The 14,307-nt window shown below is 47.7% G+C and overlaps 1 protein-coding gene across 1 annotated transcript in view; it reads left to right on the top strand.

Moving 5' to 3' along the window:
- LOC306917440 (plexin-A1-like) overlaps positions 1–14,307 on the top strand; it is a 240,816-nt gene that overhangs the window by 62,705 nt on the left and 163,804 nt on the right. Inside the window, exon 5 of the mRNA XM_079495664.1 lies at positions 5,702–5,902. Coding sequence (XP_079351790.1) covers positions 5,702–5,902 — 201 coding nt within the window. The remainder of the gene's footprint in view (positions 1–5,701; positions 5,903–14,307) is intronic.

Here is a 14,307-nt window from a genome sequence, read left to right as displayed (position 1 = left end):
TAGTGGGAGAATAGACTTGGAGAGAGGGGTATTGAGATGGCTGTACTAGGCTATACTAGGTTGGATCGGGCTGGAAAGGGCTAGAATAGGGTGTACTAGGCTGTACTAGACTCTTGTCAGCCCTGTAGTTCCTCGCACTTGAAATAACCACTGTGTACACGGGCAATAGTTTTTACAGGAGTTTGTGTGCACGGCCAATAGTTTTACATGAACATTTCTAGGCTATAGTACTTTACTGCCTCGTACAGCCTAATAGACCCTAGTACAGCCTAGCACAGTCTACTAGAGCCGAAAACAGCCTATTAGAGGCCAGTAGGGTCTGGTACAGCCATGTACACCCACGTCTAGCCTAGTCCAGCCTAGTGGGAGAATATACTAGGAGAGGGGGGTATTTTGGTGGCTGTACTAGATTATACTAGGTTGGATCAGGCTGGAAATGGCTAGAATGGGGTGTACTAGGCTGTGCTAGACTCTAATAGCCTCTATTAGGCTGTACTAGGCTCTTGTCAGCCCTGTAGTTCCTCGCACTTGGGAATAACCACTGTGTACACGGGCAATAGTTTTGACAGGAGTTTGTGTGCACGGCCAATAGTTTTACATGAACATTTCTACGCTATAGTACTTTACTGCCTCGTACAGCCTAATAGAGCCTAGTACAGTCTGCTAGAGCCGGAAACAGCCTATTGGAGCCCAGTAGAGTCTAGTACAGCCTTGTACACCCACGTTTAGCTTAATCCAGCCTAGTGGGAGAATAGACTAGGAGGGGGGGTATTTAGATGGCTGTACTAGGCTATACTAGGCTACATCAGGCTGGAATAGGCTAGAATAGGTTGTACTAGACTCTTGTCAGCCCTGCAGTTCCTCGCACTTGAAATAACCACTGTGTACACGGGCAATAGTTTTTACAGGAGTTTGTGTGCACGGCCAATAGTTTTACATGAACATTTCTAGGATATAGTACTTTACTGCCTCGTACAGCCTAATAGAGCCTAGTACAGTCTGCTAGAGCCGAAAACAGCCTATTGGAGCCCAGTAGAGTCTAGTACAGCCTTGTACACACAAGTTTAGCTTAGTCCAGCCTAGTGGGAGAATAGACTTGGAGAGAGGGGTATTTAGATGGCTGTACTAGGCTATACTAGGTTGGATCGGGCTGGAAAGGGCTAGAATAGGGTGTACTAGGCTGTACTAGACTCTTGTCAGCCCTGTAGTTCCTCGCACTTGAAATAACCACTGTGTACACGGGCAATAGTTTTTACAGGAGTTTGTGTGCACGGCCAATAGTTTTACATGAACATTTCTAGGCTATAGTACTTTACTGCCTCGTACAGCCTAATAGACCCTAGTACAGCCTAGCACAGTCTACTAGAGCCGAAAACAGCCTATTAGAGGCCAGTAGGGTCTGGTACATCCATGTACACCCACGTCTAGCCTAGTCCAGCCTAGTGGGAGAATAGACTAGGAGGGGGGGTATTTAGATGGCTATACTAAGCTATACTAGGCTGGATCAGGCTGGAATAGGCTAGAATAGGGTGTACTAGGCTGTACTGGACTCTAATAGACTCTATTAAGCTGTACAATAGGCTCTTGTGAGTCCTGAACCTTTTCGCACTTGGGAATAACCACTGTGTACACAGGCAATAGTTTTTACATGTGTGTGCACGACCAATAGTTTACCAATAGACCAACAAAATATGCTGGACTAGGCTGAACTAGGCTGGACTAGGCTGCTCTGCTCTGCGTGCGTGCGTGCGTGCGTGCGTGCGTGCGTGCGTGCGTGCGTGCGTGCGTGCGTGCGTGCGTGCGTGCGTGCGTGCGTGCGTGCGTGCGGGTCCACGGGAGGTCACTATATCAGAAACACTGTTTCCCATAGCATACTGTGGCCCTACAGGACATTACTGTACTATAGTCTATGTAAAACTATTGGCCGTGCACCCAAACTCATGTAAAAACTATGGCCTGTGTACACACTACAGTGGTTCATCTCAAGCGTGAGGACCTACAGGGCTGACAAGAGCCTAGTAGACCCTATTCTAGCCTTTCCCAGGCTGGACTAGGCTGCTCTAGGCTGGACTAGGCTTCTCAAATCTGGACTAGGCTGGACTAGGCTGGTCTAGGCTGGACTAGGCTGGCCTAGGCTGCACTAGGCTGCACTAGGCTGTACACTACAGTGGTTCATCTCAAGCGTGAGGACCTACAGGGCTGACAAGAGCCTAGTAGACCCTATTCTAGCCTTTCCCAGGCTGGACTAGGCTGCTCTAGGCTGGACTAGGCTTCTCAAATCTGGACTAGGCTGGACTAGGCTGGTCTAGGCTGGACTAGGCTGGCCTAGGCTGCACTAGGCTGCACTAGGCTGTACACTACAGTGGTTCATCTCAAGCGTGAGGACCTACAGGGCTGACAAGAGCCTAGTAGACCCTATTCTAGCCTTTCCCAGGCTGGACTAGGCTGCTCTAGGCTGGACTAGGCTTCTCAAGTCTGGACTAGGCTGGACTAGGCTGGTCTAGGCTGGACTAGGCTGCACTAGGCTGGACTAGGCTGTACTAGGGTGGACTAGGCTGTACTATGGCCTGTGTACACACTACAGTGGTTCATCTCAAGCGTGAGGACCTACAGGGCTGACAAGAGCCTAGTAGACCCTATTCTAGCCTTTCCCAGGCTGGACTAGGCTGCTCTAGGCTGGACTAGGCTTCTCAAGTCTGGACTAGGCTGGACTAGGCTGGTCTAGGCTGGACTAGGCTGCACTAGGCTGGACTAGGCTGTACTAGGGTGGACTAGGCTGTACTAGGCTGGACTAGGCTGGTCTAGGCTGCACTAGGCTGCACTAGGCTGTACTAGGGTGGACTAGGCTGTACTAAGATGGACTAGGCTGTACTAGGCTGCACTAGGCTGTACTAGGCTGTACTAGGCGGGAGGTCACTATATCAGAAACACTGTTTCCCATAGCATACTGTGGCCCTACAGGACATTACTGTACTATAGTCTATGTAAAACTATTGGCCGTGCACCCAAACTCATGTAAAAACTATGGCCTGTGTACACACTACAGTGGTTCATCTCAAGCGTGAGGACCTACATGGCTGACAAGAGCCTAGTAGACCCTATTCTAGCCTTTCCCAGGCTGGACTAGGCTGCTCTAGGCTGGACTAGGCTTCTCAAGTCTGGACTAGGCTGGACTAGGCTGGTCTAGGCTGGACTAGGCTGCACTAGGCTGGACTAGGCTGTACTAGGGTGGACTAGGCTGTACTATGGCCTGTGTACACACTACAGTGGTTCATCTCAAGCGTGAGGACCTACAGGGCTGACAAGAGCCTAGTAGACCCTATTCTAGCCTTTCCCAGGCTGGACTAGGCTGCTCTAGGCTGGACTAGGCTTCTCAAGTCTGGACTAGGCTGGACTAGGCTGGCCTAGGCTGGACTAGGCTGCACTAGGCTGGACTAGGCTGTACTAGGGTGGACTAGGCTGTACTAGGCTGGACTAGGCTGGCCTAGGCTGCACTAGGCTGCACTAGGCTGTACTAGGGTGGACTAGGCTGTACTAAGATGGACTAGGCTGTACTAGGCTGCACTAGGCTGTACTAGGCTGTACTAGGCGGGAGGTCACTATATCAGAAACACTGTTTCCCATAGCATACTGTGGCCCTACAGGACATTACTGTACTATAGTCTATGTAAAACTATTGGCCGTGCACCCAAACTCATGTAAAAACTATGGCCTGTGTACACACTACAGTGGTTCATCTCAAGCGTGAGGACCTACAGGGCTGACAAGAGCCTAGTAGACCCTATTCTAGCCTTTCCCAGGCTGGACTAGGCTGCTCTAGACTGGACTAGGCTTCTCAAGTCTGGACTAGGCTGGACTAGGCTGGTCTAGGCTGGACTAGGCTGCACTAGGCTGGACTAGGCTGTACTAGGGTGGACTAGGCTGTACTATGGCCTGTGTACACACTACAGTGGTTCATCTCAAGCGTGAGGACCTACAGGGCTGACAAGAGCCTAGTAGACCCTATTCTAGCCTTTCCCAGGCTGGACTAGGCTGCTCTAGGCTGGACTAGGCTTCTCAAGTCTGGACTAGGCTGGACTAGGGTGGACTAGGCTGTACTAGGCTGGACTAGGCTGGCCTAGGCTGCACTAGGCTGCACTAGGCTGTACTAGGGTGGACTAGGCTGTACTAAGATGGACTAGGCTGTACTAGGCTGCACTAGGCTGTACTAGGCTGTACTAGGCTGGACTAGGCTGGACTAGGATGTACTAGGCTGGACTAGGCTGTACGAGACATTACTGTACTATAGCCTATGTAAAACTATTGGCCGTGCACCCAAACTCATGTAAAAACTATGGCCTGTGTACACAGTGGTTCATCTCAAGCGTGAGGACCTACAGGGTTGACAAGAGCCTAGTACAGCCTAGTAGACCCTATTCTAGCCTTTCCCAGCCAGATCCAGCCTAGTATAGCCATCTAACTGTGCGTGCGTGCGTGCATGCATGCGTGCGTGCGTGCGTGCGTGCGTGCGTGCGTGCGTGCGTGCGTGCGTGCATGCGTGCGTGCGTGCGTGCGTGCGTGCGTGCGTGCGTGAGGGTCCACGGGAGGTCACTATACCAGAAACACTGTTTCCCATAGCATACTGTGGACCTACAGGACATTACTGTACTATAGTCTATGTAAAACTATTGGCCGTGCACCCAAACTCATGTTAAAACTATGGCCTTTGTACACACTACAGTGGTTCATCTGAAGCGTGAGGACCTACAGGGCTGACAAGAGCCTAGTAGACCCTATTCTAGCCTTTCCCAGCCAGATCCAGCCTAGTATAGCCATCTAACTGTGCGTGCGTGCGTGCGTGCGTGCGTGCGTGCGTGCGTGCGGGTCCACGGGAGGTCACTATATCAGAAACACTGTTTCCCATAGCATACTGTGGCCCTACAGGACATTACTGTACTATAGTCTATGTAAAACTATTGGCCGTGCACCCAAACTCATGTAAAAACTATGGCCTGTGTACACACTACAGTGGTTCATCTCAAGCGTGAGGACCTACAGGGCTGACAAGAGCCTAGTAGACCCTATTCTAGCCTTTCCCAGCCAGATCCAGGGTCCACGGGAGGTCACTATATCAGAAACACTGTTTCCCATAGCATACTGTGGGAGGTGTACACAGAGCACTGTTCTAATAGTTTTTGCCACCCTGTGGAATTATGCTTGAACTGCAAGATAGGGCCCTAAAAATGTATTAATAATAAACAAAGAGAAACAAATCAGTGTGGGTCATCCGTTGGACTGATGGGCGAACAAGTGGTGTCCACGCGAAGAGTCGGGCCCAGAGGACATGTAGAGTCCCCCCCCTGAATTTTCACGCCCCCATGGGCCGCACGGTGGGGACCGGAAATTTGGCCTGGTGCACTGGCCATAGTCACTATGTTTCATGCACACAAAACTTGATAAATGTAATAATAATAATAATAATAATAACTTGAATTTATATAGCGCTTTCAAGAAACCCAAGGACGCTTTACAATAAAGAAAACTGCTTTGCCAGTTGCAGCAATTTATTCAAAATGTAATTGAATTAAAGTTACTTGCTCTGTTTAATATGTACAGGATTTCTATGTACCGAGGTCATTTGGTTTACACAGTGTTCTCTCTCTCTCTCTCTCTCTCTCTCTCTCTCTCTCTCTCTCTCTCTCTCTCTCTCTCTGTCTCTCAGGAGTGTCCTCAGATCCTGCCGTCGACCCAGATCTACATCCCTGCGGGGGTGATGAGGCCCATCACCCTGCTGGCTCAGAACCTTCCCCAGCCGCAGTCTGGCCAGAGGAACTACGAGTGCATCTTCCACATCCAGGGCAGCTCGCACAGCGTCCCCGCGCTGCGCTTCAACAGCACCAGCATCCAGTGCCAGAAGACCACGGTAAGAACACAACAGCCATACATTTACTTAAGTATTGTGCTTAAGTACAATTTTGAGATATTTGTACTTGAGTATTTGCAATTTCCAATATTTTTACTTGAACTCCTTGGGACATTCTGCATAGTGAGTACTTTATACTTTTGGTACTTTAAGTACATTTTGATGCCACTACTTTTGTACATTTAGAATTCTGGACATTTACTTGTAACGGATTATAGTTCTACATTGCAGTATTGATACTTTTAATTAAGTAAACATTTGAGTGCTTTTTTCCACCACTGCAACCAGGCAGAGAGTCTCTCTGTGTGCTTGTAGAACCAGGCAGAGAGTCTCTCTGTGTGCTTGTAGAAACCAGGCAGAGAGTCTCTCTGTGTGCTTGTAGAAACCAGGCAGAGAGTCTCTCTGTGTGCTTGTAGAAACCAGGCAGAGAGTCTCTCTGTGTGCTTGTAGAACCAGGCAGAGAGTCTCTCTGTGTGCTGCAACCAGGCAGAGAGTCTCTCTGTGTGCTTGTAGAACCAGGCAGAGAGTCTCTCTGTGTGCTTGTAGAACCAGGCAGAGAGTCTCTCTGTGTGCTGCAACCAGGCAGAGAGTCTCTCTGTGTGCTTGTAGTTCCACCACTGCAACCAGGCAGAGAGTCTCTCTGTGTGCTTGTAGAACCAGGCAGAGAGTCTCTCTGTGTGCTTGTAGAACCAGGCAGAGAGTCTCTCTGTGTGCTTGTAGAACCAGGCAGAGAGTCTCTCTGTGTGCTTGTAGAAATCACTGCTGTGGACTTACGTATAATGAGGAGGATTTGTTTATATCCGTCTGCAGCGAAATACGCTCGTCAACCGTACGCTTCCTCCAGTCGAGGTCATGCACAGTAAAAAGCCTCAGTGATAATGTATTCAGTGTGTGCTGTGAAGAAGTACTCAGATTCTGTACTTAAAGTGACACTATGGAACATCTTTGTTTAATGAATACAATGCAATGTCCAATCTGTATGGTAGACTATGTTAATACAATATAACTTATTCAATTGAGGTGGTTGTATTCAGGGGCGGAGGCAGGAACTCTTTATGAGTAAAGCAACGCCAATACGAGGTAGGCAGACCAGGCAGCTATAAGCTTAGCGGTGTGGTGGTAGCCTATAGTACGCCTACAGGTTTAGGGCAGGCGTCCTCACGTCGAAAATAAAGTTTGCACTGGACAAACTTTTGTCTTTCTCCGGTGCCATCGCGTGCCTCTGCTGTCTCAAGAATCAAATGAAGAATGAGGTCGGGGCGTTGTGTGTGTGGTGTTTATATGTCGTGACGTGAAAACCGGTTCTGGGGGGATGCATGCAGCAGAGGCACTAGGCAGTAGGCACCTAGCAGACACGTTTCACACTAGAGTGTGAAAAGACCCAACACCTTCCAGACACGCAGGACACAGAGAATAGATTTGTATTCTCCTGTCTGATCACTGACTGTCTGTCAGCCTTGAATAGGGCAAAATACATAGCAAATAATACACAAAAAGCCGCTCGACTGAGGGGAGGCAAAAACCTTAATTTGCCTACTGTAGATCCGCGCCTGTTTGTATTTAGTCTCCCTGCTCTTCTATTGAGACATTTAGATCTTGTAAAAGGTCATCATGTCTCATCTAGACGCAGGATCTGCCCCCAATTTTGACCTGATGGTCAACATTCAATTTATCCCCTGAGCAAGCAGGCAAGCTCTATTAGCGCAATGGTAAAAAAAAAAGTCATTACTTGTCCAGGAAACCAGTTTAAAATCCACAGTAGAAGAGGAAAGTTACATAGTGCAGCTATAAATACATGTATAATTGCATGAAATTAGTAATGCATTAAAATGTGTTCATCACTTTAATGCTGCAGCTGGTAAAGGTGGGGCTTATTATAATTACTCTGTGTGCTGCTGGGTAGATTCACACAATCATTTATCAGTTAACGTAAGTTTTAAAAGTACTTAAGTTCTAAATCTGCAGTAAGTAACTAGTAACTAAAGTTGTCAAAATAAAGTATTTTCCTCTGTGATGGAGTGGGATAGAAGTATATAGTGCTGACATTTTTGTCTCCACCAGCCGACGGCATGGGGAGATTTGTTTGCACTTTTTTGCACTTTGTCTGTCTGTCCGTCCGTGTACAGCACAGTTAACTCGGTCAATGCCAAAATTTGCACCTTGAACCCGGTCAAAATTTGCACACACACCTCCATGAGGCAGATTTTCACATTTGTACCCATAACTGCAGCGATCTGTGTGAAACGTTGCATGCACACCCAAGGTAAAACCTTTTCTAGTTACATCCTGTACTCAAGTGACTAAAAGTTGTACTTAATAGTACCTGAGTAAATGTAGATACTTTCCACCACCAACAATATTTGCCTCCGAGATACAATGAAATGGAAGTATAATATAAAGTATAATGTGAACGTTAACAAAGATGGAGACCCCTCCCCCAGGGTCACTCTGACCCTTCAGTCTGTCAGCTCTAATAGGAAGCAGACGTTTCAGAGATGTTGATTTGTTCAGTCGCCAATCAGCCAGGGATGGGGGTGGGGTCATTTCACGACGGCAATTACATCTTACTTAACGAGATGTATTATTAACATGCAAGCGCAGCGTCACATCGCTAGCTCGCTGTTCAAAGGGAAACAGCGAACGCTCATTAAAGGGCATTGGGAGTGTGAATGTGCGCGTGCCTGTTTGTGTTTGTGTGTGTGTGTGTGTGTGTGTGTGTGTGTGTGTGTGTGTGGTGCGTGCGTGCGTGCGTGCGTGCGTAATATCATAGAATTCTAGAAATAGAAATTTCCCCAGTCCTCACAAGAGGCATGGTTGTTTTACTCTTAAAAAATATACAGTTAGGATAAGATTAAGGTTAGGGTTAGATTATTTGGCATTTCAGGATTAGGGTGGGAGACAAATTACGCCTGAGTATTCTACTTTGTTGGTCACCCGCGAGAATGGCAGGTCAACCATTATTGGTCGATCTGCCAATCGAAGTATTGAACCATCCATCCTTCCTTCCTTCCTTCCTTCCTTCCTTCCTTCCTTCCTTCCTTCCTAGCCGTGATTGATAGCTACATGTAGGAATCAAATGGATCCTTACAGGTCTGTAACTGCACTCTACACATTGGACCCAAACGGGCCCTTTACGGGTATACACTGTCAGAGTTAAATTAACAGATTAAGGTTTATTTTTGATGGGTGCTAGGCTATCGCTAGGCTAGCGCCTAGGAGGGGCCAGAGCCATAGAGTAAGACAGAGTTACGACAACTCCGTTCACTTCATGGGGCCAGTCCATTGGCAGCACTTCTATTGGCGAATAGGGACACCGGAAGTTTATGGAATGCATTGGAGTCTATGGGCTCGCGCAGTACATGCACCACGTGACCGGGCTGTTTTCTGCCCTCTCAATGTCGCAACTATGTCTATACTCTATCGCTCTGCCCAGCTTTGAGGGTTTGTGTGAACACAAACATTGGCTGATGATTGGCTGATCACCCCATAGTGATGATTTGATTGGCTGAGCAAAGTACATATTGAGGATAAAAGTGGCAGAAAAGTGAAGACGCCAAAAGTGAATGGCTGGAATGACAATTGCGATGATTTGATTGGCTGAGCACGGAATGTGTGATGATATGATGCATGATGATAAGAGCACCCCTCACTTCACACGAGTGTGATTCTTAATATAGATTGGGAGTCTCAGAGTAGTTTCAAATGGGGGTCCATGGCCTAATATGCTGCGTTGTTGTCGTATAGCTCCAGAAAGGAGCGTGTGGAGACATCCTGACGGGTGTTGAAACAGCAGAGGATGTTGGTAGTTTGTGGAGTCCCCAGTATGCTGCTCCATGCGTTAAGACCACTACCATTCATACTGTGGAGTCCCCAGTGTGCTGCTCCCTGCCTTAAGACCACTACCATTCATACATTCATACTGTGGAGTCCCCAGTGTGCTGCTCCCTGCTTCAAGACCACTACCATTCATACTGTGGAGTCCCCAGTGTGCTGCTCCCTGCTTCAAGACCACTACCATTCATACTGTCATGCTGTGGAGTCCCCAGTGTGCTGCTCCGTGCCTTAAGACCACTACCATTCATACTGTGGAGTCCCCAGTGTGCTGCTCCGTGCCTTAAGACCACTACCATTCATACTGTGGAGTCCCCAGTGTGCTGCTCCGTGCCTTAAGACCACTACCATTCATACTGTGGAGTCCCCAGTGTGCTGCTCCCTGCCTTAAGACCACTACCATTCATACTGTGGAGTCCCCAGTGTGCTGCTCCATGCCTTAAGACCACTACCATTCATACTGTGGAGTCCCCAGTAAGCTGCTCCCTGCCTTAAGACCACTACCATTCATACATTCATACTGTGGAGTCCCCAGTGTGCTGCTCCCTGCCTTAAGACCACTACCATTCATACTGTAGAGTCCCCAGTGTGCTGCTCCGTGTGTTAAGACCACTACCATTCATACTGTGGAGTCCCCAGTGTGCTGCTCCGTGTGTTAAGACCACTACCATTCATACTGTGGAGTCCCCAGTGTGCTGCTCCATGCCTTAAGACCACTACCATTCATACTGTGGAGTCCCCAGTGTGCTGCTCCGTGTGTTAAGACCACTACCATTCATACTGTGGAGTCCCCAGTGTGCTGCTCCATGCCTTAAGACCACTACCATTCATACTGTGGAGTCCCCAGTGTGCTGCTCCATGCGTTAAGACCACTACCATTCATACTGTGGAGTCCCCAGTGTGCTGCTCCCTGCCTTAAGACCACTACCATTCATACTGTCATACTGTGGAGTCCCCAGTGTGCTGCTCCCTGCCTTAAGACCACTACCATTCATACTGTCATACTGTGGAGTCCCCAGTGTGCTGCTCCCTGCCTTAAGACCACTACCATTCATACAGTAATACTGTGGAGTCCCCAGTGTGCTGCTCCCTGCCTTAAGACCACTACCATTCATACTGTGGAGTCCCCAGTGTGCTGCTCCGTGTGTTAAGACCACTACCATTCATACTGTGGAGTCCCCAGTGTGCTGCTCCATGCCTTAAGACCACTACCATTCATACTGTGGAGTCCCCAGTGTGCTGCTCCCTGCCTTAAGACCACTATACTGTCATACTGTGGAGTCCCCAGTGTGCTGCTCCATGCCTTAAGACCACTACCATTCATACTGTGGAGTCCCCAGTGTGCTGCTCCCTGCCTTAAGACCACTACCATTCATACTGTGGAGTCCCCAGTGTGCTGCTCCCTGCCTTAAGACCACTACCATTCATACATTCTTACTGTGGAGTCCCCAGTGTGCTGCTCCGTGCATTAAGACCACTACCATTCAGTCCCCAGTGTGCTGCTCCATGCCTTAAGACCACTACCATTCATACTGTGGAGTCCCCAGTGTGCTGCTCCCTGCCTTAAGACCACTACCATTCATACTGTGGAGTCCCCAGTGTGCTGCTCCATGCCTTAAGACCACTACCATTCATACTGTGGAGTCCCCAGTGTGCTGCTCTGTGTGTTAAGACCACTACCATTCATACTGTGGAGTCCCCAGTGTGCTGCTCCCTGCCTTAAGACCACTACCATTCATACTGTGCCTTAAGACCACTACCATTCATACAGCCATACTTATAGTTTCATGCAGGGATGAAAATAGCTCTATTTTTGACACAGGACACCCAAGTATAAATCGCACGCACGCACACGCACACACACGCACACACGCACTAAAGAACGGGAGAGGAATAGAGGCAGAGAGAGAGAGAGAGAGAGAGAGGGAGAACCAAGGGCAGTTTCCATGAGGAAGCACACCTGTTTTACTTTCTTTCTACTTTATCAACCATTGTTGTACCCGCACGTTCTGCCATTTCAAGACCTTCTTCACAGACATAAAAATAACACACAGCGTTCAATTCAATTAAAAGAGACAATAAAAGAAAATTAAGAATGAAAGCAAATGCTGCTTTTCCATTCCGCTGGTTAAAAGCCATTATATATATAAAATAAATAATAATAATATATTTGTAAAAGTTGACCCCAGTGTGCTGCTCTGTGTGTTAAGACCACTACCATTCATACTGTGGAGTCCCCAGTGTGCTGCTCCCTGCCTTAAGACCACTACCATTCATACTGTGCCTTAAGACCACTACCATTCATACAGCCATACTTATAGTTTCATGCAGGGATGAAAATAGCTCTATTTTTGACACAGGACACCCAAGTATAAATCGGGCTTAACTGTAATAATACTACTTAAGTTCTGCTGAGAGGTATTAGATGGTTTAGATTATAGACCTCTCTCTCTCTCTCTCTCTGTGTCTCTCTCTCACACACACACACACACACACACACACACACACACACACACACACACACACACACACACACACACACACACACACACACACACACACACACACACACACACACACTGTTCCCGATCGTGTTATTCGTAAGTCACTATAAGTTCTGACTTCAATACATATCAGTGTTAATTGAATTCTGATCCTCAGGGCTTACTGTATATCATATGTAGAGAGAGAGGTTCTGTAGGTTAAGGGGCTAGTGTGTATAAAACATGTAGGCCTATTGTGTGTGTGTGTGTGTGTGTGTGTGTGTGTGTGTGTGTGTGTGTGTGTGTGTGTGTGTGTGTGTGTGTGTGTGTGTGTGTGTGTGTGTGTGTGTGTGTGTGTGTGTGTGTGTGTGCGCGCGCGTGCGTGCGCGCGCGTGCGTGCGCGCGCGCGCGCGCGTGAGAGAGAGTGAATGTTTCTCCACTGTCAGGTGGGAGTGTGATGGGATCCAATTAAGGCTGCTGTAGATAAAATGAGGATGAATTGCAGTGGAGAGATAGGCTGACACGCACGCACACGCACACACACGCACACACGCACTAAAGAACGGGAGAGGAACAGAGGCAGAGAGAGAGAGAGGGAGAACCAAGGGCAGTTTCCATGAGGAAGCACACCTGTTTTACTTTCTTTCTACTTTATCAACCATTGTTGTACCCGCACGTTCTGCCATTTCAAGACCTTCTTCACAGACAAATAACACACAGCGTTCAATTCAATTAAAAGAGACAATAAAAGAAAATTAAGAATGAAAGCAAATGCTGCTTTTCCATTCCGCTGGTTAAAAGCCATTATATATATAAAATAAATAATAATAATATATTTGTAAAAGTTGACACGGACGTAGCCTGTCTAATTTCCAGTGGAAGTTTATTCTATAGCCCTTGTGGCAAAAGCCCTATTGCCTTAGAAGTGGAGGTGGGCGTACTTAAATCTAAGTATCTTACATCAGCTGCACTCACCTCTGGCGAGAGCCAGGGGGAATGGGGGATACGCCAGAGGTGCCACAAAGCAGTGTGTTTGACATAAAAAGGACCTGTCAACTTTCAGCTCCGCACTGCCTTCCTTTGTATTATGATCAGAATCAATGCACGTCGTGACACACATGCAGGCACGGATTCTCACGTGTCAAGCTATACCTGTCTTTCCTCAGCGTGTTCATTTGTGTCCCTGAATGACGGTCTGTAGGTAAAGTAATTGCATTGATTTACGAGGGTGTACTGTACAGTATGACTGTAACCATTAAAGACGCTTTATGTATTTCTTTTTTTACTCTGTATTCTGATCACTGCATGTAATCATTGTTATAGAGTGTCTGTTCATTAACAGGGGTCTCCCTGTCTTTTTTAGTAAACAGAAATACTGTACATTTTCAGATGTGATACAGATGTCTCAAAATGAGTCTGACGACAGCAGCTGGCCCACAATTAACGTAACCGCTGGTCCTCCTGGATGTGTAAACGTTATGAGGAAGTGACACGCGCCACAATCTGTGTCTCATCCGGGGGAAAGGGAGCAGTGTTATTGCCACACGTTTTAAACCAGATGTAAAGCTAACCCACTTTATTCATTTCCCCCACACTACACGGTCACGGCTATACACGGCCAGGCCCGTTCCAGGTGCTGTAGAAGAAGGGGGTCGGTTTCGTCTATACATATCTTTTCAACAACCTTGAGCGAACGGGCGTCCAAAGTGCCCCGGCGGGACCGCTCATGCGGCGTGCCACCGCCCGTTACAGATGTACCGGACCGCGGCTGTAAATAGCCGTACACGTACTTTATACCCTTCCCCCAGGCCATTGTTTGAAATAAGAATATATTTCTGGCCGCCCGTCCCCGCGCGCTTAAACAAAGCTGAAAGGATTCGCGGGAACAAAAGGCTAGATGCCCGATGAGAGCAGACTTTCCCTGTACGACTGCCATCATTGTATGCATTACACCCTCTTCTGTACTGTACTCTTCTATTACTCTACCTGTGAGGACCTTAATGTCCACACAGGTATAGTAGAATTTGGGATATACTGTACACATTATACCAAGAGAAATGGTTATTTTATGGTTAAAAAAAAGATTTGGGG

The sequence above is a fragment of the Electrona antarctica genome (genome assembly GCF_951216825.1).
Source record: "Electrona antarctica genome assembly, chromosome: 2".
Lineage (NCBI taxonomy): Eukaryota > Metazoa > Chordata > Actinopteri > Myctophiformes > Myctophidae > Electrona > Electrona antarctica.
This window is presented reverse-complemented; position numbering and strand designations above follow the sequence as displayed.